Below are 17,893 nucleotides of genomic sequence, written 5' to 3' on the forward strand. Positions count from 1 at the left end.
CTGCTGACAGAGAATTAATTTGCATATATATGCCGCCACAAAAAAAGAGTGCGAATCCGTTCTGTTATGAATATTATTAAATATTTTAATTTGAATGTCGGATTTTAATGAATGCTTTTATTAGAGTAGTTTATCCTTAGCATAAGCACGGCTAACGTTAATATAATGAGCATTAGAATTAAATATCTTTATTAACTATTTAATGCTCCTATAACTTTTATAAGGGGGAAAAACATGATTTATTTGCAATTTTTAGATAAAAGAGGCATTTAAATGAATTGTAAATCTAATATATGCACGCTAGAGAATGTACAAATGGTAAACATTGTTTCATATCAGTCAGAAAAGCAGTTCTGGGCTTTTTTTTTAAGCTAACTTATTTGTTATTCTTGCCTTAAAAATTCAAAAGCCCTTTTAAATTAAATAGGTACACAGTTAGGATTACATTTTTTATTTTTTTTTATTTGCGTGTTTATATGTTTTGCTTTGGTACTGAAATTAACCCAATGAAGGGAATTAAAAACTTTACAAAGGCCAATCATTCACTTTTTTTAATTTTATTTGAAAACCCTGGTTGCAAAAAAAAAAAAAAAAAAAAAAAAAGCCTGACAATATATATTACTTGAGATAAAAACAAAAGCACATTAAAATTAATACTCTGAATATATTTAAGATTATGTAAAATAGCTTACATACCCATACCTGCCACCGTACATAAATGTAATTATTATTAATGCGCCAAGCTATTGCTTGGCAACCATAAACTAAACTCTGCTTTGCCTAACAAACATCCCTTTGATTACAGGTTCTTCCCCTTCTTCACTTGTTTGGGACACATCCGGCTCTACCGGTTATGAAGTTTCTATCATTGCAGGGTATATACCAGGGTTCCTCAATTATTTTTCGCTGGGGGCCGAATTCTGCCAACGATACCAAGCTGCTCGAGTCCGGTGTAGACCAGATGTAAATTAATGTTTCTTTCTGATGCTGCGTTTGAATATTCATGCCACTTTATTTGAAATTAGCCCTGGCCAAACATTTTTTTCTCGTGGGCCGGATGTGGCCCGTGGGAACCCAGGTATATACTGTCAGACTACCCCGGCCCTAACAGTGTGCAATAAAGACAAAGTCTGCTTAACTTGTTGGTTTATTAATCAGTTCACTGGAAGGCTTTGATTCTCTAACTGTCTGCCTGTGGCTACTCCTCCTACAACAGAACCTGCACGGCTCCGATGAAACACAAATAAATGTGCTGCACATCAGTCTTTCATTGTTTTCACAACAAGGAGTTGGTCTTCCTCCAGTCGGCCCCTGAAGGAAATGGGACCTGGTCTTAAAAGTATTTTTGTGAAGCAGGGTATTGGTCTCAGGGTGTGCAGCTGAAAAAATAAAACCTTCAGATGGGCCTTGACACTCAGGTTTAGGTCAACTTTGAGTTTCTGCTAAGAAACCGAAAGGCAATGCTCACTCTGATGATGCTATGGATTAGCTATTACTTGCAAGAGCCTTCAAAAGCACTAAATGTATAAAAAAAGATTGTACTTGTTTAGACTTCAAATATGCAGTTTGTTAATAAAGTCCATTTGAAAATTTTGCTATTGCTTCGACGTTTTTGGAAATGTGAGCTCCAGGGCAACAGTGGGCGTAGAGCGCTCATGAACCCGCCCGAGAGCAGCCTTACCAAGGCCAGATCTTCTGGAATTTGCTGCTGGCAATGATGTCTCTATAGTGGTTATACATGAGATATAATTAAGTTTGGGTAAATCTCACGGCAAGTGCTTGGTCTCGTTAATCTATTATGTGTTCCAGAGCAAATAGATTTGACAGAGCAAAATCTCATCACGTTATATTTTATGTAACGTCAATGCTGTATATAAGAGCACTGCAGTAAAAGCTTTTATATTGAAAGAGACTGAATGCTCTTTACATAAGCTATTTTGTAAGATGCAGGCAAAAATCTCGGTCATCAGAAATCACACTTAACAAGAAGAAAGGATAGTACGACAAAGAGATTTACTCAGAAAACATTCAAACTAATGTTTTATTGTGAATATGAGATTGAGCTGAAGAATGATTGCTGTATCAGATGCAGGTAATCACACTCAATCTCAATACAGCTTTTAATACAGTAATACATTAAGCTTTTAATGAAGCAACTCAACAATCCTTCATTACTAGTTCTAAAGTGACATTTTCGAATTATCAATGGAGGCTTGGGCTAAGCTGTTAAACTGAGATTGTAATTCTTATAGACCCTCTGTTGTTGTTTCTTTTGTATTTACACACTCATGCTGTCAAACTGTTGTATAAATGCAATATCACACTTTTAGCCATGAGATATATCTTTATATATTGACACGCTGTGATACAGCCATATCTCAAGGCTAGTCATGTGATATTGCCCATTTATGAGAAAAAAATGATAGCACTGGTCAAAAACAATACCTATTTTTGTGATTGGACCATGTCCTAACTGGGCTAGTGGGGGGGGGGGGGGGACATTGGGCTCTTTTATTACATCTTAGTCAAATCATCACAAGCAACTAAAATTCTCAAGAAAAACAGCCCTGTAGTTGTTACATAAACACCACTGTGATCCTGAACAAAGAAAATGAGGACAAACCTGTCCCAGAGACCAGCTTATATAAAAAGAGTTTTCTATATTTCATCCTCAACGTGGAAAGCCATTAAAGTGTCCACGCAGCATATAAGCCCACAGCAGCATTTCAAACAGACAATGTGGTCTTGATTTCCAATCATCTTGCCATAAGCTTAAAGTTATTGTCCTATATTTGAACTTCTACATCGTATATGTTGTAAAATCCTAACCGCAGAATTATACCCCTAAACTAGCAAGGTGGACAGTAATTGGTACTTGCTGGTTTCTATGACTGACTACGTCTCTTCCTAACTGCTTGCCTGTGACTCTGGAACGCTGTAAGGGGACCACGTTGCAAAATGTGTCTCGCCCACAAAATAAACCAAAATGATACTCTTTCTGCTGTTTGCAAACAAGCTACCAAACAAGGACAGGCAAATCATCAATCATTCAAATCTTTTTTCAACCCTCAGGCAAATGTGTTCTATTTATAGTAGAAATCAGCTGATTGAAGTTTAATGCTGATTATTTTTGTTTTAATGATCAATAACCAATTTACAGAACAGATTGATTCTAATTAAAATTATTATTCATTCTTGCTTCATTTCTACCTTTGACATAAAATATGATGATGGTACAGTGAACATGATATATAATTATTATTATCATTACAAAATCGAATCTAAATGTATGCATATATGAATTATGGTTACATTTTCTGCTTATTACACAATAGTAAATACAATTATTACAACAATGATTTTTATATACAATAAAAAATAATGAAATCATACAATATTGTTTATTATTAATTAATGATGATTATTATTTCTTATGTCATTACACCTGTGCAAAATGTAATCTAAATGGGTGAAAATGTATTATACTTTGGTTAAGGTTAAAATGCTTCACACTTGAGAACCTTATGATAGGTGCACCTTACCCAAAAGCCCCAACAAAACCTTGTACAAGCAGTCAACCCAAAAATATTAATTGACACGTCCACAGTCACATTTATAATTTCATTCCTGACACAAAAACCTCTGACACTGCAATCCAATCGTGATGTTAATAAACAAAACACTGCAAATAGGAACAATGGTTTGTTGTTTCTGGTTCTTATCTTCCAAATTACATGGATCCTTTCCAAACGTCATGTTTAAAAACAGTAAAACGCTTTGATTGAACAATCTGAGCAGATGTGGGGTTGAGAAGATCATAATCTACTTTCTAATTTGTCAATGTGTGCTGTCTCCAGTATAGTGACGCTAAAAGGCTAACCAGTTAAATAAAGAGCTAATTTAACCCAAGCTTTAAAAATAAACTATGTTTATGGGGGGAAATGAGGTTTAAACTCACACGACAGATCTTGATATAATCCAGGACACCATATTTTCTTCAGGATTGAGCCGAGCAGAGAGAGATGCTAGCTAAGCTAACCTTACTTCAAATTCAGTGTTCAACTTCAGACGAGGACAAACATTAACGGTCTCCTGAGAGCCTCCGCTCGCTCATTATTTAGTATTACGTACAAACATCCGGTATAAAACTAACTATGGACTTAATATGAGTTAAAATAACGTCACTCTTGTTGTGCCCATCTTCTTCGTGCTCTAGCCCAAACCGATGCCGTTTCTGTAAAAGGTGCGCTTTCACGTTGACGTCAGAAATAATTTGATTTAAGAGCCCGCTCTTCCTGTTACGTGATTGGCTAATATGATTTGTTTACATGAAACTCGAGCACTGGTTGGCTAGATCAAATGTTTGTCAAGTGACGTTGTTTCGAAGACGCTAACATTACACTCTCAACGCAGTCGATGCTGATTCGTTGAGAGTCACCTTGAAGAGATATAGACCAATCAGACATAAAAACGTTGAGAATAAAAACTCCTAATCGATGTTCTCATCGGCGCTGTGTTCTGTTGCAAACAACAACAACAACAACAAAAGAATGGGGGAATGTTGTGGTCGTTTGCCATTTCTTTTAACGGGCTTTAAGGGACGTAAATTAAAGACTTCTTTCCTCAAGTGTTATTTCTAGGCTACTATTATTTATTATTATCATATGTTATAGAAATAAACATAGACAAGCAATGTTAGAAAGCCTGTTGAGGTTTACTAACAGCGCAAGGATGAAGAACATCAAAATAAAAGATAATGATAAATGAATAAATTCAGTATCATCGAACTAATTTGAAAAATATCATGAATATAATATATTTTTAAAAACCTTAAAGGTCCTTAGACATGAAAATTTCACTTTCTGAGTTTTTTTTCACATTAATATGAGTTCCCCTAGCCTGTATATGGTCCCCAAGTTTCTAGAAATTTGAATCGGTGTAAATTGAGATTTTGCTATCTTTCTCTGCCTCAAACTGGGTGATCTTGAATCTCCTCGTTGTGACGTTGTAACGAGAAGTGTTACCTCCCCTTTCTCTGCTTTGCCCGCCCAAATATTTACATATAATTAAGTCGCAATTTCAGCACAGGCGTTTCAAACAGACTTTTATGATATGGATTCGACGGCACTGGCACAAACAGTGAGTAACAGTGTTCATTAATGCCTGATCTGTGATCAGTGATTTCTGATGTGTAGCTAATCATTCAAGTTCACACAGACTTTCTTTCTAAATCGTTTAATACTGATGCATCAGTGAATCAAGCCAGTGACTAAACGATCAACTTCACGTTGTTTCTCTTAGTAGCATGAAACAAATCTGTTATTTAAATTGTTATTTAAAAGAACGCTTGCTTTTTTTCGTAGCTGTTACACATCGCGAGTAAATCTGCACACAACTGCCGTTACAATGAATGACAATGAATGACGCTGTTATGCTGCACAACGTAGCTCTTACTGTATTCATGTGTTTGCTGTTAGCTGTGGTGAAAGCATTTTGTGAGAAAACGTGTTGCAATAGTGACGAGATCACTGCATCCACACGCGATAAACAGACTCTGTCTACTCAATGCTCATCACTGCTGCCTTTCATGTGATGGGGAAAAGATCGAAAAAATAATTATATAATCAACACTTCCACGATTCGTTAATCTCGACAGCTGTAATAGTATTTTATATATATATATATATATATATATATATATATATATATATATATATATATATATATATATATATATATATATTTGAGAGGGGTTTCACATGTAATATGCATTTCGATTTCAAAGATGTCAGCCAATCACAACAGTTGTGGTTTACTCGGAGTGTCACAGCAGACACGCCCCTTCAAACAGAGCATTCAAGCCAGAGGGCTAATGTCAGGATATAAAAATGCTTTTTATTTCTAAATTTTAAATGTAAAAATCATACTAACAATATAAATACACCTAAGGAAACATTAAAAAGCATTTAAAGAAAAGGAAATAATCCATGTCATGGGACCTTTAATCTTATACCAATTAAATAGAGTAGAGTGTAATTCTAAATGGATCTGAGTACAAAGTGACAGACCTTGGACCTAAGCTGTTTGAACAAGGATCTATGTTATAATACACAGCTGCTAAATATATTATGGAAAGTGTAACCAAAATGTTATTTTTATATAGTGGGAAAATGCAAATAATTCCTGAATTACAGTTGTAAGAAACTGTAATTTCCGTTATTTGTATTTCCCTTTTTCATATTAAGCAATACATGCACTATTATTACTACAAATATATCTGTTGTGAATATGTGATAGCAATCTCTCTCTGTCAGAGAAAGGTTTGTGGTGATGCTTTTTTTTTTTAAACTGATTGAAATAGTACGTCAAGCATAGCCATCTTGGGTAGCATCAGATGACATCTGTGAATTGTGGTCTCTCTTGACAATCTTGTTGGAACTCATGAATATTCCTATAAGAGAGCTATTTGGTGTCTTGCAGCTTGGTGTAATTAAACATCTGAGGTGTTAAGCATCTCATTTTCTCTTTGTGTATTAAGTATATATTGGGGTAATATAATGGCACTTAGCAGACAGTAATTATTTCTTTCAACTTTATCCTTTCTTTCATCTGTAATATGTTTAATGTTCACATAATAATGTCTCTGCTACAGTGAAGACCTATTTTATAATATATTCAACTATACAGTCACAATACATATTGTAATTACATATTTCATACACACTGCATGTGAATAAAATTAAAAGTGTATTACTGTTGTGTAGATTTTGTGGCGTTCTCTCCACTGCTGCTTCTAATCATTGACATTCAAGAAGATGTTCTAAGCATTGATGTTCATTTTAGACAGGCACAGATTCAGCAGGGTGTCTGCAGGACCAACAATCTCAGTGGCACTCTATGATTTGTGATTCTATGAGCAATAACATATCTGTCTTCATCTTCTTCTCTGACCTAAAGGTGACACAGACTGATTGTATCCAGTGGATATGCTCCTCATATAACAGCGCTCCTCTTATGCTCATCAACGGACAACCCATAGGTCAGCTATTGGAGTAGCTATATACTTGCAAAAGCGTGAAACACAATTGGACACAAAATATAAAAATATTTTAATTTGTATGGTTGTATTGTATTTTATAGAATTATTATCATTTCAATCATATTATTATTATTAGGTATATAGTTTATAATTATATTGATTGTCTCATAAATAGAAAAATATCCAAGAAATAGGTTGATAGATAGATAGATAGATAGATAGATAGATAGATAGATAGATAGATAGATAGATAGTTTATTAATGCCATTAGATAAATTAGTTATATAAAACTGAATTTATTGATTTATTAAAAATTATTTATGATTCTTTTTTTTATGTTCTTCATTCCTGCGCTGCCTGTTAATGAACCAAATACAACAACAACAACAACAACTAAGCACTATTTTCGTCACACTGGCGTATAGTGTGTAAGCAGCTAGTCTCCCATTGAGAATGAATCAGTCTGGCGGACGTAGAAAATTCCCTGCTGCGGTTTTGCATGGACTTGTGAGTTGTGCGGCGGAGGGATACCGGTTTTACGTTCGCAGTGATCCGGTCCAGTGTTCAGTTTCGCAGAGCGCGAGAGCGATCATTCGTGGGTGGAGGCTGAGAGAAATTTAAATCCCCGGGTTGCGGTCGACACGCAAAAAGGCGAAAACAATCACGGTTCTTTCTTTCTTTTTGTTCAGAACGCAGTTTGACGGTGTAAATGTGCGGTCGGTAGGGTGCGAGGGTTGAAGTTTTCGAGGGTTTTTCGCCATGGTGGTCGGGAAGCGGTTCCTGTGCGTGAGCGGAGAGGAGCCGCTGGAGCCCGCGCACATCGCGAGCTGGTCCTGGCGAACCGGAGTCATCCGAGCCGTCACTCACCGCGACCACGACAATCCCGAACTGACGGTAAGACAACGGCAGTCATGCTGCGAAAAATAAATTTCACGAGCGGGTGGTTTCAGTTAGGTTCTGGTGTTTTGAAATAGCCTGTTAAACGTCAGTTTATTCTAGGTTTTATCGCTTGGCAAGTCCGGTTCTAGACGTTTGGAGGCCCTAGGCAAAATTCATGTTGGATGCGCCCACCCCCAATAAAAAGAATATGATTCCTAACCTTTTTATTTATATAACATTTCTTTGTAATTTTTTCTTATACAATATCAGTCAAAATTTTGGACGCATTACTATTTCTCTTATGATCATGCCTGCATTTATTTGATAAAAAATACGGAAGAAATAGTAATATTGTTAAATATTATTACAATTTAAAATAATGGTTTTCTATTTGACTATACTTTGAAATCTAGTCTATTTCTGCAATGCAAGGCTGAATTTTCAGCACCATTACTACAGTCTTCAGTCACATGAACCTTCAAAAATCATTCTAATATGCTGAATTATTATCAATTTTAGAAACAGTAGTGCTGCTTAGTATTGATATTTTGATGAATAAAAAGATGTTTAAAAATTAAAAAAGAAAAAAAAGAAGAAGTCTTTTATAACAGTATAAGTCATCACTATCACTTTTGATCAATTTTACACATCCTTGCTGAATATTACTGTTTTGTTCCCCTGTATTTTTAATCAAATAAATGCAGGTTTGATTAGCATAAGGGACTGTATGTACATATTAATCAAACTTTATCGAAGGTAATCTCTTTTTTTGTTTGTTGAGGATGTTATTATAGCTGTGATATTATTATTATTATTTTGCAGTAAATTGTTCGGTAATTTATTCACAGTTTCTGAATGCCACTTCAGTAAGTGAAAATCAGTGCTTTTATTATTTCTTTCCTAGCTGGGTATGGGCAGGATTTCCCCCTCCCATTTAATCAATATTTACTGCAAATATTGTCATATTAATAATATGAAATTATGTTTTGCATTGTTAGATATGCACTATATACACAAATCCGGTGGAAGCGAAATAAACAATAGCTACTTAGTAGCAAAAAAGTTATTCTCTAGTTAGTTGAAACAAATTAAGTGTTATGTTGGAACACTAATGTAATTTCAGCAGAATTTAGAAAACAGATCTGAGGTCCTTTTTTGAAACATTAATTTTTTTTCTAGTGTTTGCTTTTTGACTATGAATACAAACTTCTTTGCTTTTACTTTTGTAGCTATTTTGCTATTCAGCTCCCGCTGCGTTATCATTCACTGTACGCGCAAAGCGTCGTGGGCGTGTCAACTGCTCTTTCAAACTCGTAATAAACTGATGAATTATCTGTCCAGAAATTATGCTGATCGAGAGAATAAGTTTATATTTCGAATACATCGCAATCAGCCAAAACAGATGATGACAATGCAATGAACAATGAGGCTGCCTATCTTGACTGGTGGGCTAGCGTACAGTATATGGGGTGTTATGGTTATGTTATGGCCCGAGGGCCCTAGCCAACTGCCTGCCCTGCCTATAGGTAGATCCGGCCCTGCTTGGTACATGGAAACAGGCTTGGAAGTCATTCGGGCAATGGAATCGCGTAGTAGAGAGCTATTTGGATCCCAATCAATGTTGGTGGATTGTAATATCAGTTGTCCCATTTGCACTCTGAAAAAAAAAAAACCTGTGACGAGATAATGTTTAAATTTTTTGCTCCAAAATTTCTAAGTGAAATATTTGAAATACTGATTTATAGTATTTATCCCTGTCAGACATAAGCTTGTTTGCTGCAGTGTTTGTTTTCGGTCATGATAGCACATTTTGCAATCTAGTATTTTGCAAACAGATGGACCAAATGTAACACATCTGTGTAAGTGGTCAGGGCCATAAAACAATTCTGACCTATTTTCATTCATGAATGCAAAACGTTAGAAAATAACTTTCCAGGCCCTCCATGATGCTTATAGATAATTTAAAGTTTTTAATCCATCAGTGGTAAAACGTAGTAACATATACATAAATCTACCCCCCCCCCCCCCTCATAAAAATGTTGGAAGTGTTTGTCGTTGTTAGAGGACTTTAGGTTTATTCCTAATACTTGCATTTGAATTACTTTTTAATTTAAAGATATTTAAAAAATATATTATTTCTGTTTTTATCATTACAATTTATTATGTGCCCCTTGTTCATATATATTTTACATTCATATATTTTTAAAATTTTATTGAATAAGCAATTTCAAATGTTGTATTTTCATGGGTCTCAAAGACCTTCCAACTAATATATAATTCCTAAATTAAAAAATATTGTTCAATATAATTAATAATAATATTATAACACTAACGTGTAAAATGTAAGCAATTTAAATATTTTAAATTAAAGGTGTAAAAAAAATATATATTTCAAATGTAGATCTTTTTTTATTTTCTAATGTATTTGAAACCAAATCTAGCTTGGTCTTTGATCAACAAGACAGTTCTCATGCGGTGGAGATGAATGGAGCGGCTTCTGTCATTGTATGTATAGAGAAAGTGTGTACAGTATGCCAGCCGTTTGTTTTCAGGGCTGTGTCCTGAGGTCACCAACTGTACCGCTGCTAATCAGCACGCAGAACTTTCCGCGCTCAATAGCTGCCCTGCAGCTGAAAGTTCAAGCTGTAAATGCTTTTGTTTCTTTGTCTTTTTAAAGTAGGAATTAAGCTCATAGTCTGGTTGGGCTTCTGTACATTGCATGGAAATAAAAATAGAATATGGTAACATGGAAACGTAGTCATCTAAAAAAAAAAAAAAGGTGTAATGTTTTGCTTAATTTATAGTCTGAAATAGAATATTTGAAAAATATTTTTAATGCTTTTCTACAACCTTATATGTGAAGTATATATTTAGTATACAGTAAAACAAGCATTTTCAATGGCTCAAAATCACATATCGTTTAGATGTGAAATTCTTCAGCTTCTTTTTCCCCATGACATCGCACCACTGTTATTTGCTTAGATACCAGGGATGATGTAGGAGAAAACTCTGGTTGCAAGAAATAGCAATGCAGCTTTCATTTACAGCCCTCAGTCCCATTGGCAACAACTGGCTGTAAAGAGCTGGAAGTGGCCATGTGATTTGTGGCTTAAGAAAACAGCTCGTAACATGAGACCGGTGGTCGTACATCGCCCTCCCCCACTGCAGCACAGCATAAAGGCTGCTATGTTCAGCCGTTTCCCTGAACCAGAGTTAACCTACAGAGAGATTGCTCTTTGTTCAGTCTGACTGACACTATAACCCTACACTGTTTTCCTTTGACAGTGAGCCTCCGTTTTCATATCTTCTCTAAAAAGATTTATTGAGCAATCTTCTTTTGTGCACCTTTCCTCTGGGAATGACAACAGTTCTGTCTGATCCCAGGCAATGACACATTTCCTATCTTAATTGTCGGTGGATTAGACTTACATAATATAAAGAACCTGTCTTGTAATCTTTTAAAATAGTGGTTCAAAACGAGAGATATGACACTTATCGTTGGGTGAGGTTTATGGCTGACAAGGCCTGTACTTTAAACATTAAAGGTGGATTGGAGCATTAACCTGAATGCAGAGCATTCTAGCGTGTTCCCTTTCGGGGGCGGATTGCGACAGTAGTTTGCCAGGAGTGTTGAAGGACGCCGCATAATGCAATGAGATGGAAAAACATTGAACTTTTGTACTCTTATTGGGTTAGATATATGCCCTCTCAGCTGTGCATTCCTTGTCAGTCTTGATGTGAATAGTAACAGCCTTTCATTGAATACTGGATTTTGAAGACTGAAACTTGTAGTGTACAGTTTATGGCTATATAAATATTTAAATGAAATACTAGCATACTACTTGCAGAATACTGTCTGTTTCTGTTTGTCCGTATTTAGGAAAGCTATTTGTTTTCTGCAGCTGTGTTTGGTAGGACCCTATAATTTGGAAAACATTAACAAAATTGTGGAATCCAGTCATAAAAATGGAAAAAAGCTGGTGAAATAATAAAATATTAGGACCTTAGTTTGGCAAAATTACATACAGAAATTACATACTTTACCTGTAGTCTAATCATTAGGGCAACATTGATTGCATTGTGGGATGCATTATGTGGTTAGCATTGCACGTTAGTGCATTAAAAATATTATGCAGAATACGCACAGTGTGCATACTGTACTGTGTTACATGCAATTGCAATCGTACCCAATATATTCCAAACCAAGCGTGGATTTTGATAACTTTCTGTGTGTTTGGGATGTATACTTATAGGTTTAAATGTTAAACCTTTACATTTTCACATTTTTCTTAATTCAAAAATAGTTCTCTAATGAAGGTCATAATTTCACACTGCTTTTAGCCTGGAGAATGTGACGCACATGCTCTTCCCAGAATCAGCCTGTTTAACCTGGACTGACCTCTGTCCTGTACCAGCCAGACCTCTCTGGAAAAAGCTACCCTCCATTCAAATGTTACTGAGCTCCTTTGTTGAGAGAACAATTACATGATGATGTTAACTCAACATCAACACAATTTCATTGAATTATCCGTTCGCAAAGAGCTTGATTGACAGGCTATCTGACCAACCAGAACATGGATATTACGTGCTTCCAATTTTATCCACCATGTGGCCCGACATCTACGGCCAGTCTCCATAGAAATCCATGTTAAAACGGGGTAAAAAAGATTGACTTTATTGAAACTTTTTCAATAAAACTAAATATAAATATGTGTGGAGGGTTTAGCTGTGCGGTTGCTGTGCTGCCACAGTAACGGGGATGAGCAAAGGAATTCTTTTAAAGTACTTGTTTTGCGTTCCAGAAAACCTATCATGTCCAGCACTGTATGCATGGCTTGCATAGCTTAAGTTAAAATACTGAGGGTGAAATAATACAATTATATGTTAAAATGTGTGTTCTTATCATTCTGTGGACAAAATCCTGTGAACTTTGCCCTGATCGGGAGCTGTATATGCACATGTGTGCTTATCTGTTTCAGTGCAGCTTACCTCGCGTCTCTTCATGTCATCTTCCCACTCATTAAACTATGACAGGTCCTTTACTGCAAAAAGACAGTCATTGCGACACTGTAAATTGGCAAAACTTACACTTAAACTTTTATTGTTTTGACAAAACAGTCCGGAGACATTGTTTCATAAGTAACCTACTCTGTCTTGTCTATCAGTGTGTTGTCCGTTTCCTCTATGCTCTGCTATGTATTTTTCTTACAGCGTGAGAACATAAAGGGTCGTGTGAGCGCGGCATTGTTTGTCAGGCATAGCAACAGTAACTAAGGAGGCCAGGTCTTTGCCAATGGTCAGTTGATTTCTTCTTTCAGTTGTATTCTGTTTTTGCTTCAGTATGTTCCATTGTTTCAAATGGACTACTGATGACTTCCTTGATCGTGAAGTTTGTCACTCACTACACACAATTTAGTCCCGCAGTTGTGTTTTTATTTTTTAACATAGAGATGAAGTGACGTCTGTATCCCATAGAAACAGAGGCCCAGCAGTGCGGTTCCACTTCAGTTAGGATGCTGTCCATGTAGGAAGCAAGACAGCAAGGCAGCTCACTAGGTTTTGGAACAGCGCCTGTGTCTTGCTGTGAAATGGCTGCACTTCAGAACGGTTGAGAGCATACTTATGCATTTAATTGATGTAAACATATACAGGTGAAATCATTTAGGATATCAGTACAGTCACACATCAAAGTATGTTAGTGCATTTATTGGAGCCGCGCTGACTGACCTCTCTCTGTGTGAACGGACACATTAGCGATGGAGGTCTGAATAGCTCTGGGGTGATGCAATGAGAAAGTAGTGTCGTATATCCTGTTATGTTCGGCAGTGACACACACAAAGCCTATTCCGCTATTTCTGAAATAACACTCGCATTAGAAAGCAGGGAAATTTATTTCTCTTGCTCAATTTATGTGGTGCTTCCTGTAATGTCTGACGTTCTGGAAGTGTTAATGTTGGTTTCTGAGTCTTTTTAGCTCGAGCTAAGACAGCAAACGGTCAGACATGAAACACAAACAAGGCTTTCTGTAGGCGGGAATGGTCGGCTGAGCCAACGCAGGCTTCCAGCCCTATCTCCTTGTGCTGATCCTTCTCTGCTTTTGTTGAATGTGCTCTTAAGCGAAACCAGATGTCTGCCGTTTAGACTTTAGTCAGTGTATATTCGTTTTCAGTGCATACTTTCACAAATCAAATAAATGGACTTTTACTCTAAGGGCACCGCTTTTTTTAGCACTTCCATCTGAGGTGGCAGTCATGCAATTTGACAAGCCTACTGGAATGTGCTCTTAATTAAATTTGTTTCGAATAAGTGAACTCTTGTTGGTAACGTGACCATGGCACGGACAATTCAGAGTGATTTGCTTTGAAAAATACTGTCCCACTTCCGGATAGCAATATTAGAGAGCAATATTTTCTCATAAACTTTTCTCTTTGAATAGTCACATTAGTTATTGCCCAATGATGCATATGGACGTGCTGCTTGGACACAGGAAAGCAGAAGAAAGAGAAAGTTGTGCAATGCAGCTTGATGTGGTGGAAAGAGTTTTTACTCAGACCTTTATGGGCACATGTTTGTACCTAAATCCAGCTTATGATGAAAATATACATCTGACTTTAAGTGGTTGTTTTGTCTCGGTTTGTCTCAACGTCATGAGCTTGGCAAGATTGCTGAGAGCCCACATTTATTTGGTTTTGTTGTGCCTGGGGCTAAAAAGCAACACCCACAAGCTGGAGGCGGCATTGTGCAGCATGACACACCTTTAAAAAGAGGCCCAGTGGGAGGTGTGTACACGCCTGGAGCTGCGACAGCCTTTAAGATAACACACACACACACACACACACACACATACATCTACACATACCTTTGGCATGTAAGGCACAGCATGTGGCTGCTGCTCTTTAGATTTAGTGAAAATCTCCAGGGAAATTTGAGTGCAATTACAGCGAGCAAAGGATCGTCCAGGAACAATGCTGAAATCTGGTCTATTCATCATGTGGTGGAACTGTGTCTGCTGCTCTCGAGAAACCTTTGATGCAAATATGTGCCAGTTTTTTCATTTTTAAGCCCGGCATTGTTCTTTGTAGTGTCTGAATATCCCACAGTAAATTACATCTGGTTTTTGTATGACAGTGTATGTCATGCAGCGATAGAAATGTATCAGCTGGTAGAGGATACAGCTATTAAGGGGTGTTAGGTACAACGTAAAGCATTAAGTTGTTTATGGCATTGAAGCAACATCATAACTTGAATATAAATGTAAAATATTATGTGGAGTACTCTGGTGTGTGACCACTTGTGAAAAAACAGATGTTCATGCCAGTTAATGGGATCCAAGACTATAGATCTGGTTTATCCAATCAGAATTGAGAGTCAGGACTGTCTGTTTTATTATATTAGTTATTTTAGTTGTAAAGCTACTTTTACATTGATTCAAGACTCATTCATTTCTTATGAATTAAATATTTTGCATTCATATGCTTTCAGGTTCCTAACAGAAAGACTCGATTTGGTAAATAATCCAAAAATAGGAATTACCATCTAGTTATTAAAAAACACATATTTGTAGTTTTTTTTTTTCTGTGAAAAAGTTATATTACATGATGTTATATATGTAATCCTGGACGACAAAACCAGTCTTAGGTGTACACTTTTCAAAAATTTGGTCTACATAACCAGTCTTAGGTGTCCACTTTTCAAAATTGAGATTTATACATCATTGATGTATAGTTTATTAGGATTGGACAATATTTGGCAGAGAGAGAGAGAGAGAGAGCGAGGGCGAAAGAGAGAGAGAGTGCGCGCGCACGTGAGAGAGAGAGAGAGAGAGAGAGCCTCGGCCGCACACTCACCATCCTCAAACAACACAACATGAGCGCTGTCTTGCTCTTTCTCCCTCGCGCATATTAATCAATTGACACGATGGTGTCAATGTTTAAATCATTTAAAATGAGAATGTAAGTGTGCTCACCCCATTTTTGTTTGTACGAAAAAATGTGATTAAATTTCATGTCGCAATATATATCGCAGAAAAATAAAATATCGCGATGTCATTTTTTCCCAATATTGTGCAGCCCTGTTGTATACTTCAATGATTATTTAGGTACTTCCTAAAATATTTACAAGTTAACTTTTTCACATTTGTGTTACTTGCTTTAAAAACAACAAAGTTCATTATGCTAGTTTCAGAAGAAGCAAGAGATGTGATGCAATGAGAATAATCAGTCACATTCAGCGTGACAACAGTCAAGTCAAGTTTCACATATGTCTTTTTGTTGGTGTCCAGTGGATTGTGGGTTGTCTTGCCTAGAGGGGATTACCGAGTGTATAAAATCAGTGTCCTTTAAATGAAGGGCAAGGTTCTTCTGTAGTGTGAAACACTATTCTTTGTTTGGAAGCTCTGTGGGCTTCATTGATTGGTTCCATACAGTGGAAACCTGACCTTTAGCAGATGTTTGAGGTCCTGCCACGACTCATTGTGATCCCCAATCTAGACAGCTTTCTCCATGTTATGTAGACCAAAGGATGCTTATCTCTGACAAGATACAAAAAATTGAACCATGTATTTACATGAGGCAGTCATTTAATCAATGATCACAGGGTTCAGAGGTGGTGATCTGTAATGAACATGGTTGATGATGACTAGAATACAGTTCTGATGTTCTCAGCAAAATCCTATGTTTGATTAAATCATAATTTGCAGTGAGTGCACATTATGAATTCTATATATTCTGAATAGTACACTAACACAATTTTCTTGAAAATATTAAATTAATATTAAATCATAGGACCACACAATTTAAAGAAATTATTATTATTTTTTTTTAAATAATTTACTTTGTTCATAAGTGCTGTTCGTTATAAGTAATTGATGATGGTACAAACCAGAAGTCTTTTTAAACTTTATTTTTATTTTAATAAGAAAAGTAAAATAACCATTATTTACTTCTGAAATGGCAATTGTGGACCACTAACATTCAACACAATTGTAGCACTCATTTATATCTTGAATATTGCACACTTTTTCAAATATTGAAAACTATATTCAGTATATCAATTAATGTTGTGGTTCTCCACATGCTTTTAAAGTAATTGTGAATCTAGGATGCTGTAGTGCTAAAATTTGAACACACCCGTATAATTAATTACTTTGTTCCTTCCCTTCATCTCTGCATGCAAATGCCCCCTTTTATTTGTGATTAGGAATTAAAACCATCTTGAGGGTGAAAATAAGCTGTAATAATTGGGTTAAATCTGGTGATATGGGCTACAGTGTGATTTAAAGGAAGCTTTTCAAATACACAAAGCATTTGGCCCCTTAAGCCTAGCAAGAGGACCACTTCCACTGGGCAAATATGCTTACAACACAATAACTTGGTATTAAATCTAATTAGGCTAAATTAATGCTTCATCAAAGGGGAAATAATGCTAAGAAAAGTCACGTGGATTTCTTATTTAGTTCCCAGCTCATGGTAAATGGGTGCTGATGCTTGCCGTGACACTTTTGCAGCAAGTGCTAGTGTTTCACCACAGTGGCAAATTTCACACATTTCAGGGGTAACCATGAAGCTGTCCCGTTATCGCAAATGAATCTGGAATCATTACAAAGATCACTAGCACAAAGAATGATGCTGTTTGCGCTTTACCTTCTTGAGTCTTCAAGTCTGATCGTTTGTCATTTGAGTGGTAGATTACATAAAATGATGAACCACAGGAATATCACCATCTGGATTGCACCAAATGAGTCATATCTCCAAGTTATTCTGTTTTCTCTTGGATTTTCTCTGTGCATGTTGTGGATGTGCCGCCACATAATGTCATAAAGCAGAGACCACAGAGATAAGGATTTGCCGTCTTTCTCCCAGCTCCTTGCATCTCTCTTTCATAACCCAATATTCATTTACATTCTCTATGCGGATCTTGTTTGCAGAGGAAAGCAGATAATCAAACAGACTTGCTTATGACGTGCCATTTGGAAGT

At 36.3% G+C, this 17,893-nt stretch overlaps 2 protein-coding genes across 5 annotated transcripts in view; one reads left to right on the forward strand and one right to left on the reverse strand.

Moving 5' to 3' along the window:
• The window catches only part of LOC127969345 (receptor expression-enhancing protein 3), a 28,816-nt gene extending 24,558 nt beyond the window's left edge, over positions 1–4,258 (reverse strand). The window contains exon 1 of one of the 2 annotated variants that reach the window (XM_052571222.1): positions 3,959–4,258. Coding sequence is in view for 1 of the 2 variants with exons in the window: in XM_052571221.1 (XP_052427181.1) it covers positions 3,959–3,990 (32 nt within the window). In the remaining variant the exon portion in view is untranslated. The remainder of the gene's footprint in view (positions 1–3,958) is intronic. The other variant, XM_052571221.1, reaches the window with a different exon arrangement.
• Positions 4,259–7,610: 3,352 nt separating this feature from the next.
• LOC127969426 (probable JmjC domain-containing histone demethylation protein 2C) overlaps positions 7,611–17,893 on the forward strand; it is a 117,071-nt gene continuing 106,788 nt past the window's right edge. For all 3 annotated transcript variants that reach the window (XM_052571353.1, XM_052571354.1, XM_052571355.1), the window contains exon 1: positions 7,611–7,933. In XM_052571353.1, coding sequence (XP_052427313.1) covers positions 7,799–7,933 — 135 coding nt within the window. In that variant the 5' untranslated portion in view covers positions 7,611–7,798. The remainder of the gene's footprint in view (positions 7,934–17,893) is intronic.

Source organism: Carassius gibelio, chromosome B12 (genome assembly GCF_023724105.1).
Source record: "Carassius gibelio isolate Cgi1373 ecotype wild population from Czech Republic chromosome B12, carGib1.2-hapl.c, whole genome shotgun sequence".
NCBI classification, from domain to species: Eukaryota; Metazoa; Chordata; class Actinopteri; order Cypriniformes; family Cyprinidae; genus Carassius; species Carassius gibelio.